General features: G+C 32.3%; 1 protein-coding gene across 3 annotated transcripts; it reads left to right on the plus strand.

Annotated features, from left to right (window-relative positions):
* Positions 1–7,095: 7,095 nt before the first annotated feature.
* Positions 7,096–10,032, plus strand: LOC111783176 (glucan endo-1,3-beta-glucosidase 14). 3 transcript variants are annotated; one of them, XM_087120377.1, is made up of 6 exons: positions 7,096–7,332; positions 7,604–7,666; positions 7,742–8,772; positions 8,864–9,355; positions 9,570–9,652; positions 9,729–10,032. In XM_087120377.1, exons 1-4 carry the CDS (start codon positions 7,278–7,280, stop codon positions 8,924–8,926), a joined length of 1,212 nt encoding a protein of 403 aa, XP_086976503.1. In that variant the 5' UTR covers positions 7,096–7,277; the 3' UTR covers positions 8,927–9,355; positions 9,570–9,652; positions 9,729–10,032. The 3 variants fall into 3 exon arrangements, with proteins under 3 accessions (XP_086976503.1, XP_086976504.1, XP_086976505.1); XM_087120378.1 differs by having other exon boundaries at positions 9,570–9,646; XM_087120379.1 differs by lacking the exon at positions 7,604–7,666 and having other exon boundaries at positions 7,097–7,332.
* The last annotated feature ends 1,138 nt before the right edge of the window (positions 10,033–11,170 follow it).

Consider the following 11,170-nt stretch of genomic DNA (forward strand, 5'->3'; position numbering starts at 1 on the left):
AAGGTCATATTAGACCTAAGTGCCTTAAATTGAAAAATTCTCAAAATATTCGTTCAAGAATAAAATTTTCTCAAAACATAAAGTTCAACAATGTCTTAAGAAGTAATTTTTCTATTAAAAATAGAACACATAAGCTTAGTCCAAAAAATAAATTTTTGCATGATGTTGTTTGTTTCTCATATGGTAAGTTTGGACATAAAGATTATTCTTGTTACTTATCTAAATACAATGTCTTTAATATGAATGCAAACATGAAATAGATTCCTAAATTTGTGAAGACTAACTTCCTAGGACCCAAACAAATATGGGTACCAAAAGGTCAATTTTGAATATCTTTGTTTTTAGGTTTGTTTGAAAGTCTCCAAGAAAAATAAGTGGTACTTGTAGAATGGTTGCTCAAGACACATTACGGGTAATCAATCCAAGTTTGTGAATCTTTCCCAGAAGGATGGTGGCTTAGTAACCTTTGGTGATAAAAAGGGTAAAATAATTGGTAAGAGTACTATAGGTAATGGCTCTTGTACTTTCATCGAAAATGTATTGTTAGTTGATGGTCTAAAGCATGACTTACTTAGCCTGAGTGAATTATGTGATAAAGGTTTTAGTTGTATTTGATAAGAATAATTGCATAATTTAAAATGCTAGTGATAGAAAAGTTTTGTTGATAGGAAATAGAGATGATAATGTGTATACTATTGATTTATATTATTGTCCTACAAATGACAAATGTCCTTCGGTTTTGCTTGATAATTCTTGGCTATGGCATAGAAGACTAGGATATGCTAGTATGCACTTGATTTCAAATATTTCAAAAAATTCATTACTTAGAGGTTTTCTTCAATTTAAATTTGAAAAAGATAAAATATGTGATGCTTGTCAAATAGGTAAGCAAGCTAAGTCTTCCTTCAAATCTAAAAATTTAATTTCTACCGCTAGACCTCTTCAACTATTACATATGTACTTATTTGGCCCTTCTAAAATAGCTAGCTATGGAGGAAATTATTATGCTCGGGTGATAGTTGATGATTTTTCAAGATTTACTTGGGTTTTGATGATAAAACATAATAATGATGTTTTGAAAAGATTTGCTAGTTTTGTAGAAAGAGTTCAAAATGAAAAAGGTTTTTTAATTTACCATGGAGAAGAATCTGATAGTATTGCATTTGAAAATTTTGTGAAGATAATGGTTTTTCTCATGACTTCTCATGTACAAGGACTCCTCAACAAAACGGTGTGGTTGAAAAGAAAAATCGTACTTTACAAGAATTTGCTAGATCAATGTTAAATGAGTATGATTTACCTAAATACTTTTAGGCGGAAGCCTAATACTCTTTGTTATATTTTAAATAGAGTTTTAATTAGACCTTCATTGGATAAAACTCCTTATGAACTTTGAAATAACAAAATTCTAAATGTTGGGTATTTCAAAGTTTTTGGTGGTAAATGTTTTATTTTGAACAGCAAAGAAAAGCTTAAAAATTTGATCAAAAAACTGATATTGGTATTTTGCTTGGTTATTCATCTACTAATAGAGTTTTCAATAAGTGAACTTTAGTTATTGAAGAATCTATGCAGACGTAGTAGTGATGATTTAGAAAGAAATTTTTGGAGATTTATTTGTTAGTGACAAAGAAAATGGTTTCAAGAAGAAGTGAGCTTAAAGGAAGAAGGTTCTTCATCAATGCCAAAAGAATGGAGGTATGCCTTATCTCATCCCAAGGACTTAATTCTTGGTGATCTCGAACAAGGTGTGAAAACTCGTTCTTCTATTAATTTATTTAATAATCTTGCTTTTGTTTCTCAAATTGAACCAAAAAGTCTTAAAGATGCCGAAAATGATGAGTTTTGGATTTTAGTTGTGTGCAAGAAGAACTAAATCAATTTGAAAGGAACAAAGTAATTAATCTGTATGCCCTCTACTACTTTTATTATTGAAACCAAATGGATTTTTAGAAATAAAATGGATGAGAATGGGAATATGAAATAAAGCGAGGCTTGTAGCTCAAGGTTATTGTCAGGAGTAAGGCATAGATTATGAATAAACTTTTACACCCGTTGCTAGATTAGAAACTATTAGAATGGTACTTGCTTTTGCTTCTTACAAAAATTGTATTGTATTAAATGGATGGGAAAAATGCATTTTTGAATGGTTATATTATGGAGGAAGTTTATGTAGAACAACCTCCCGGATTTGAAAATGCTGAATTTCCTGATCATGTCTATAAGTTGAAAAACTCTTTATGGCTTAAAACAAGCTCCAAGAGCTTGGTATGATAAACTTAGTAATTTTCTTATCGAGAATGATTTTAAAATGAGTAAACTCGACACCACACTCTTTATTAAGATTAAAGAAAACGATATGTTATTAGTGCAAATACATGTGGATGATATTATATTTGGTTCTACTAATCCTTCTTTATGTGAAGAATTTTCTAAATGTATGCATAGTGAGTTTGAGATGAGTACGATGGAAGAACTTAGTTTCTTTCTTAGACTTCAAATCAAACAACTCAAGGATGGTATCTTTATCAATAAAGAGAAATACACTAAAGATTTGCTCAAAAAATTCAAGTTCAATGAAGGTAAGATTACAAAAACTCCCATGAGCACATCCACTAAGCTTGATAAGGATGAAAAAGGTAAAAGCGTGGATATTAAAGCTTATCGAGGTATGATTGGATCTTTACTTTACTTGACCGCTAGTAGACCCTATATTATGTTTAGTGTATGTCTTTGTGCTAGGTTTCAATCTTGTCCTAAGGAATCTCATTTACATGCAGTTAAAAGAATATTTAAATATTTGCTTCGAACTATTGATTTAGGATTGTGTATCGTAGAAATATTGAATTTTAAATTGGAAGAATATTCTGATGCGGATTTTGCCGAAAGCTTACTTGATCGTAAAAGTACTAGTGGAATTTGTCAATTTCTTGGTAGTTCCTTAGTTTCTTGGTTTAGTAAAAAGCAAAATCCGATTGTCTTATCTACTACCGGAATATATTTCGGTTGCTAGTGTTGTGCTCAAATTCTTTGGATGAAACAAACTCTTTGTGATTTCGGATTAAAATTTGATAGTGTGCCTATATCTTGTGATAATACAAAGTGCTATTAATTAACCAAAAATCCTATTCATCATTCTAGAACTAAACATATTGACATTAAACATCATCTTATTAAAGAGTACGTGCAAAATGGACATATTATTCTTGATTTTGTAAACCCTAATAATCAACTGCCCATATTTTTTACCAAGACTTTGAATGAAGAAAATTTTTGCAAAAATAGACTTCAGCTTGGTATTATTAGTTGTGTTATATCTTGAATTTTATAATTTTGTTTATAATTTTTGAAGGAATGTTTTTAGAGGAGCATTGTGTCATTCTTCTGTATTATTTTTCAATTGTTATTTTTTATGATTACAAAGGGGAGAAAATTAAGAAAAATTATGCTCTAAATTTGTTGTTTTGTAATTTATGAATCATTTACTTGGTGTGATGTTTCATACTTTCTTTAGGCATTAATATAGGGGGAGAATATGCTCTTAGGTGAAATTTATGATAATATATTAGCATAGATTGATATTATTACATGGACAGTGTATTACCTTTGTTTTTATAAATTTTTTTGAAATAGTTTGTCATCATACAAAACTGGGAGATTGTTGGCTTTTTGTCTCATTTTAATTAATTTCAATTAATTAATTGAATGATGTTGTGAGGATAACAAATCTACTCTTAATTATTAACTATATTTTCAGTCTTTTGAACTGTCCACAGTAAAAGGTTGGGAATAACAATTTCAACCACTTTTCAATTACTCAAATCAAAGCTAAAACAAAGAAATTACCGTCAAGGCAACCTACACAGCTAAAACGAAGAAATTACAGTCAAGGCAACCTACATGACGTGATGATATGACAGCAAAATCAAAATGATGGACAAATAGAAGTATATCAAATATTACCCTTATAATTTTGAAAGAGTAACAAATAGTGGAGATTTTCTTATTATTATATTTTTAAAAAATATAAATTTGAATTTAACCGTTACTCACATCGATTTTTATTATTACTATATTATATTATTATATTTTAAAATTTTAGTGGTTATTCACATCGTTTTTATTATTATTATATTATTATATCTATAATAAATTTTGAAATTTTAATTTAATCATTACTTACATAACTTTTTATTATTATATTATTATTATATTTATAATAAATTTTGAATTTGTCATTTGACCGTACTCACATCAGTTTTTATTATTTTTGTATTATATTTAAAAAAATTTAAATAAATGAATTTGGAAAATTTTGTTATTTATTTACTTTTAATCTCTACCTTCCATTACTCTAACACAATCCAATAGTCAATATTAATTCCTACATTTTGCTACTTTTCTTATCTATATAAACTCATCATTTTCGATGCACAACTTCCATACATTCTCCGATCCTCATTTGTTCAAAGTCTTCATTGTTTATTGTTATCTCCAAACTTCCAATTTTATTTTTATTCATCTTATTATTGGGATAGATTTCTTTTGTATGGTGAAAAAATAGTTGTGAGTGTTTCAAATTGTAAATCTACTCTTTGATAGAGTTGTGGTGTGTTACTACCAAATTCAAATATTTGTACCGGTTTGATCCTCCGCCGTGTAAAGGATTGAGTTTGCTCTTAAACTCGTAAAAAGAACGGTGTAGCGGTTTGGCTCTGATTCATGGAAAGAGTCGAGACAATTGTTTATTCAAATTCCCAAGAGGCGCTTGGGGAGTGGAGTAAGTCAAGTTTGACCAAACCACTATAAAACTACGGTGTTATATTTTCTAACTCTTTCCTATTTAATTTCAAAATTATTATTGTGATTTATTGCATGTTCTACTTGATTATTGTTTTGACTTAATTATTTTATTCTAGTAATTATCATTATTATCTTCTATTGTTGGTAAAAAGCTTCATGGTTGGTAAAAAGTTTCATCATTAGAAAAATTAATCACGGTTTAAACACTTTTATTATTATAACCCTATTCACCCCCTCCCCCCTTCCTCCTCTAGGGTTGCCATATCGATCCAACACAATGTGTGTTGGTAGCTTCTCCTTCGCATGTGTAGGCACGTAACAGCACATGAGAGGTGCTTTTAGATTTTTCGACAAGACTAACCTTAATTTAACTTGAAATATTATCTTCTAGAGATATTTTAGAAATTTTGGAGCTCCTAACACATGAAAAGTCTAATTCGAGAAGACATGTGTCATCCAAGTAAATAGTCACACGGACTTTAGACAAGTAATACTTGTAGGGATCATTGGGACGCGCTAGCGTACATGCATTCTTTAACTTAGGTGGTAAGAATATGCATGTTTAGAAGTATAGAAGGGCAAAATTACCGTTGTGCCCCTATGTCACGACCCAATTTTTCTTAGACTCGAGCTGCAACTATCTTTAAAAACATAAAAGACTAAATAAAAAGGACGATAAAAAAAAAGTTCGTGTTTAAAATAAAACAGAAATATATTTAAAAATTTGAAATAAAGTTGGAATATATTGGGTGGGTTTCGTAAATAAAACAACTTAAAATATTAAAACATTAAAACGGTGAAAACATGCTACGTAGGATACCTACTCTTGACTTACTTCCATTCTCAATCAGATCCTTCTTGTCACCTAAAACACATGAGTTCTCAACTAGCTCCTTCTTGTCACCTAAAAAGCATGAAAAAGCTTAATGAGTATAAAGACTCAATAAGTAGCCTACATGTAGGCTCTTCATAGTATCCTTAGTATGTTAGGGTACCCTACTCTTTTTTTGACTTGTTCTTGTCCTAAAAATTTAGATTCTTAGATTCTGCTCTCGAGTTCTTGTCATCGTTTTACCCAAAGACCTTAGTCATGGATTATGAGTTATAAATCTTGATTCTAATTTACGGACCTTAGTTCTAAGGTTCTATTTTTCTTATTCTAGTTCTCATGATTCATATCCTTGTCCTTATTCTTATTTTATGTTATTGTCCTAGGTTCTTGTTTCTTGCGTGGTACCTAGCTATCTTCGTGTCTTAATGGACTTGTCTTATGTAGTGCTACTTTAGGGCATGGTATATTTGTATCTCTTGTTTCTTACTTTATGCTTTATGGTCGATTATAGCTTATTATGAGGTAACATCTTGGTTTAGTTTCTAAACTTAATCCAAATGACTTGAAACTCCAATAACGTGAAAAAAAAAACAAAAAAAAAAAAACTCCAAAATGATCCAAAATGGTAAGCTAGAGTCATAAAGGTTGAATTAGGCCATGAATTAGATTACTGAACTGGGTCGATGCAGGTTTAGAAGTTAGGTCGTTGGCAACCAATTAAGCCATAGATATGCTATGGGCGAGACTATAAAGATCGTTAGATTGACCTAGTAGTTGCAATGCGAGCTGGAGTGGTCTAGGCTATGGTAGAAAGATGGTAGGGAGAGAGACATAGAGAAATAAAGAGAATTGCAGGAAAATATAGTTTATAGGTATAGATATCAATTTCTATCTACATATTTAGAATACTAATATTTTTAGATTCTTTTTCAAGTTCAAAAAGTTCAGGTACTATTACGAGAGGTATTATTAAAATAAATTATAAAGTTTGGAAGTATTTTCTATAATTTAACTTAAAATATATGTCACCTTTCAATTTAAATATAAATATGCTATTTGCATATAATTATAAATAATTAATAATTTAGCATATAATTATAAATAATTAATAATTTAAGGTGGGTTTATTCAATGATGAAATGATAAAATATATATATATATATATATTATTAAATAAAAATGATTTTTTATAAAATTTTAGTATTTTTTTTATTGAAAATATATTTTTAGAAAAAGGTTTAAATGAAAAATCTTTGGAAGGGGCCCACAGGTTTTTTTTATGAATTGATTATTGAAAAAGAGGGTGTGAGGGAATGGGAACAATTTAGATTCGCAATAATCTATTTTCAGAAAACTGTAAAAAGTAAATATTTTCATTTTAACCTTAAAAACTATATATTTAATTATATTTAATTACACAAATAATTATCTAAAAATATATATTATTTAGAAAACAAGGTAATTCAAATAAAAGCTGTCCGGATGCGTCTGCAGCGTCTCACTGTAAAACGCGTACTCCATGAAATTTAGCCCCCACTTTCTGGCCGGGGATAATCCTATCTGCTGATTCACGGCCGTTACGGAGGCGGACGTAGCGGTGCGGCGGTGTTTTGTTGGTTTCGCCTTATCATTTCAGTCCTTCATGCCTAACTTCCACCGCCTCTTCCGAGTTCTGTTGATGTTTTTCACTCTCTTAGGTTTGCTTTCTTGTTCTTGGTTGTTTGGCTGCTCGGAAACTGCGGCAAATGCTTTGGAACTTGTTTCTTGTTTATTTTAATCGGATATTCAAGAAAGAATGTAGAAATTTTTGTTACGGGAGTTGTGAGTGTGTCATCGAGTGAGATTCTGTGTTTGTTTCTTGAATTCAGTGAGTTGCAGAGGATTGTAGTTCTTTCTGGTTTCCTTCTGCTTTTTTTTTTTTTCTCTACAGATTGTAACGATTAGTTGATTATAATTCCGTTTTTGTAGCATATTCTTTGTCTTTTACGAATTTCTGTTCTCCAGTGAATAATTACGAAATTGAGATGCCCTGTAAGTATCAATTTAAGATTCGTTCCTCTTTCAACGTTTTGGCTGTTCTTGAATTCGGATTGTGTTTTTTTTCAGGTTCAGTAATCCGAACCATGAGTGTTGGAATTGGAATTAACTACGGCCAGATCGCTAATAATCTGCCGTCTCCATCACGCGTCGCCATTCTTCTCCAAAGTCTAAACATCAGTAGAGTAAAATTGTACGACGCAGACCCTAATGTCTTGTTTGCATTCTCCAGGAGTGATGTGAATTTCATTATAGGACTTGGTAATGAATATCTTCAGAACATGTCCGATCCCGAGGAAGCCCTAGCTTGGGTTCAACAAAATGTTCAAACACACATCTCTCAGACTCAAATCACTTGCATCACAGTTGGCAATGAAGTTTTCAACTCCAATGATTCCCAATTAAGGTCTAATCTTCTTCCTGCAATGCAATCTGTTTATAACGCGCTTGTTAATCTTGGGCTGGATAAGCAGGTTTCTGTTACCACAGCTCATTCTCTTAATATCCTAGCCAACTCTTTCCCTCCGTCGGCTGGGACATTCAAGCCGGATCTTGCTGAATTCATACAGCCAATTCTCAATTTCCACTCGATGGTTAAGTCACCTTTTCTTATAAATGCATATCCCTTTTTTGCATACAAGGATAGCCCTGCCCAAGTTCCCCTAGAATATGTGCTTTTCCAGCCTAACCAAGGGATGACTGATCCCATTACAAATTTTCACTATGACAATATGCTGTATGCTCAAATCGATGCGGTTTATGCTGCCATCAAAGCCATGGGACATACAGATATCCAAGTCCAAGTCTCTGAGACTGGTTGGCCATCTCAGGGCGATATGAATGAGGTCGGTGCTACACCAGAGAACGCAGGGTTGTATAATGGTAATTTGCTAAGAAGAATTCAGAGTGGACAAGGAACCCCGGCAAAACCATCAGTTCCAATCGATATCTATGTTTTCGCTTTGTTTAACGAGGATTTGAAGCCCGGTCCAGCATCGGAGAGAAACTATGGTCTTTACTATCCTGATGGTACACCAGTTTATAACATTGGATTGCAGGGGTATCTCCCGGAGTTGTTGTATTCATCGTCCAAAAGAAATGTAAGAACACCATTTATTTTGTTTTGCAATTCCTATTACTGTTTCTACATTATTGTATAAAGTATCTGATTTGTGAATAATTTATTTGCAGGTTTTCTCAGTTTTGAGCTTGCTTCTTATATTCATAGCCTATCAATTAATAATGAGACAGTAAAAGTATAGATAGTAGAAATTCTTATTCTTAGCATGATGTGTTTTATAGAGGAGCCCGTACAGATAGATCCCTTCAGCTGCTGCACCTAACCATCCATCTGTATTATATGTTTACTTCCTATCCCATCATCAATTTGGTTCATTGGATGAGTTCTTTTTGTAGTTTCTCACAGCAATAAAGTATTATCATTTCATTATGAAGCTTTTTCACTGTCTTGAATTGAAATAATATTGTGCTCCAGAAGAAGAACCGGTTTCTTTTTCTTCAACTCTTTGCAGCTTCATTTAGGTCTGATATAGTAAATCTCACAAAACTCAAAGGTACTCATATCGGAAAAGGGTACTAAACACACACCTGGGAAGCCAAATTTGAAACTGCAAAAATGCTGAGGATGGTTGACTACTTTAGGGAATGATCACGGATTTATAGGTAATGGTTGACTACTTTAGGGAATGATCACGGATTTATAGGTAAGGAATGCATCTCCAGCAGTATGGGAGATGTATGAGATCGGACATGTAGTATCTTATTCCTAACCAAAAAAATAAAAAAATAAAAATAAATAAATAGACATCTGGGGAAGGTTTTGAACAGCTCTCATCACAAATTGTGGACACCCCACCTTCGTCTTTTTTCCTTGCAGGAACAGAAGGTGGGCATCAGCTTCTGGCCCTTTTGGTGGAGTGATCTCATACGTGGCGGGGCCAAGTGATTGAAGTAGTAAGGGTCAGCCTTCTTGGGCCTGCCTCTGTTTTCCTTTTTGATAAGTTTGATATTTACTTTTTGAATTGTGTCATCTTAGGAGAAAGATGAGGTTTCTTTCCATATGAGGCGGTGGCTGTCCTTTTCAAAGGGAGGTATGGGAAGAGATTTGGTGGGTGGCTTCCAAATAAAGGAATTAGGTATTTTATTTTTGTTGGTATTTTGGATGAGGTGCTAATGGATATCTTCATCTCTAGAGTATTAATGATTTTGGATGATGTTTGGATTGCCATTTTCATGTATTTGAGATTTCTGATATTTCTTAGGGAAATTGGCCTCCTTTTTATATTTCTTTATTTACCTTTTTGAGGAGTAAAATTTTGTTCTACCTTTCTCTTCTTCTTCTCTCTCCTATTCTCTAACTTTTCCCTTCTCCTCTCCCATCTCAAAAGAAGATGAAAAATTAAGGTGAGGACCAAAAGGAAGAATTGTTTGATTTTTTCATTCATTTTTCATAACCATTTTAGAGCTTTCATTTGTAAGATTCTTTAACTTAGATTTTTATATTTATTGTTTGATAGATTTAAATGGGATTTGACTTAATTTTTAATCATTCTAACCCTATCCTACTTATTATTGCTATTTTTTTAAGTTTAGTGTTTGAATGCGACCATACAATTTTTGATACCTTGAATCACAGGTCGTCACGTACACTCAAGGATAAAAGGAGCGCAGTAAAATTTTCTTTTGTAGAGTCGGAGACGCAAAGAATTTAAAATTTAAATATGCATTCAAAATTGATATTAAAAAAAATAGTTTAAAGGTGATATCTACGGAGTCAAATCAAAACGGTTTAAAAAAAATATAAGTTTGAAGAAGTAGCATTTAAAATAATAATAAAATGATGAGAAGGAAGACCATTCGATCTAAAGGGCACCTCGTGCAGTCGTCTATGGTCCATTTGAAAACAAATAGAATAAACATGGCATGAGTATAAAAATACTTGCTAAGCAACATAGTTGTAGGCTCTTGTCAAACTTAATTTTATACACAAAAACTTAGGTTATGTGCTCATAATGTCCCTAGCAAAATGTGCCTTGAGTCATTGTGGCCCATGGAGAAGCCTTAAGGTAATACTCATAAGTGTGGAGGAGCCATTTTTGCTCGAAATGGTGACCGTACTCCATACATATCCTCCTACTAAGCTCTATGGATTCTCCTTATTGGTTTCGGGCAACATCTACCGTTCCTATGATTAGCAAACTACCTGTCACTATGTCTTTCCAGGCTGGAATAATAAACCACCTACTCATGTACTCTCATCGGGCTAGAACAGTTTACTTGCTACTTTGCCTTTTTAGGTTAGACTAGTAAAACTACCTGTTACTATGCCACTCAAGATGGAACAATAAAAAGGTCATGGTTCTCCCCACTAGGCACCATCGATAGTACTTTAGTAGTATACCTTGCAATGAACCACGACCAATAAATTTTCATACCTCAAGGTTCAATTACAAGGACAAGAGTCAAGAAGCTACAGCA

Source organism: Cucurbita pepo, chromosome 20 (genome assembly GCF_057944985.1).
Source record: "Cucurbita pepo subsp. pepo isolate OVF chromosome 20, ASM5794498v1, whole genome shotgun sequence".
Classification (NCBI taxonomy): domain Eukaryota; kingdom Viridiplantae; phylum Streptophyta; class Magnoliopsida; order Cucurbitales; family Cucurbitaceae; genus Cucurbita; species Cucurbita pepo.

What these genes read in the sequence shown, in the direction of transcription:
- LOC111783176 (XM_087120377.1), top strand. Translation starts at nt 7,278, where the DNA reads ATGCCTAACTTCCACCGCCTCTTCCGAGTTCTGTTGATGTTTTTCACT. An exon ending in GATGTTTTTCACTCTCTTAG is followed by an intron (nt 7,333 to 7,603) that starts GTTTGCTTTCTT and finishes CCGTTTTTGTAG; the next exon opens with CATATTCTTTGTCTTTTACG. An exon ending in ATTCATCGTCCAAAAGAAAT is followed by an intron (nt 8,773 to 8,863) that starts GTAAGAACACCA and finishes ATTTATTTGCAG; the next exon opens with GTTTTCTCAGTTTTGAGCTT.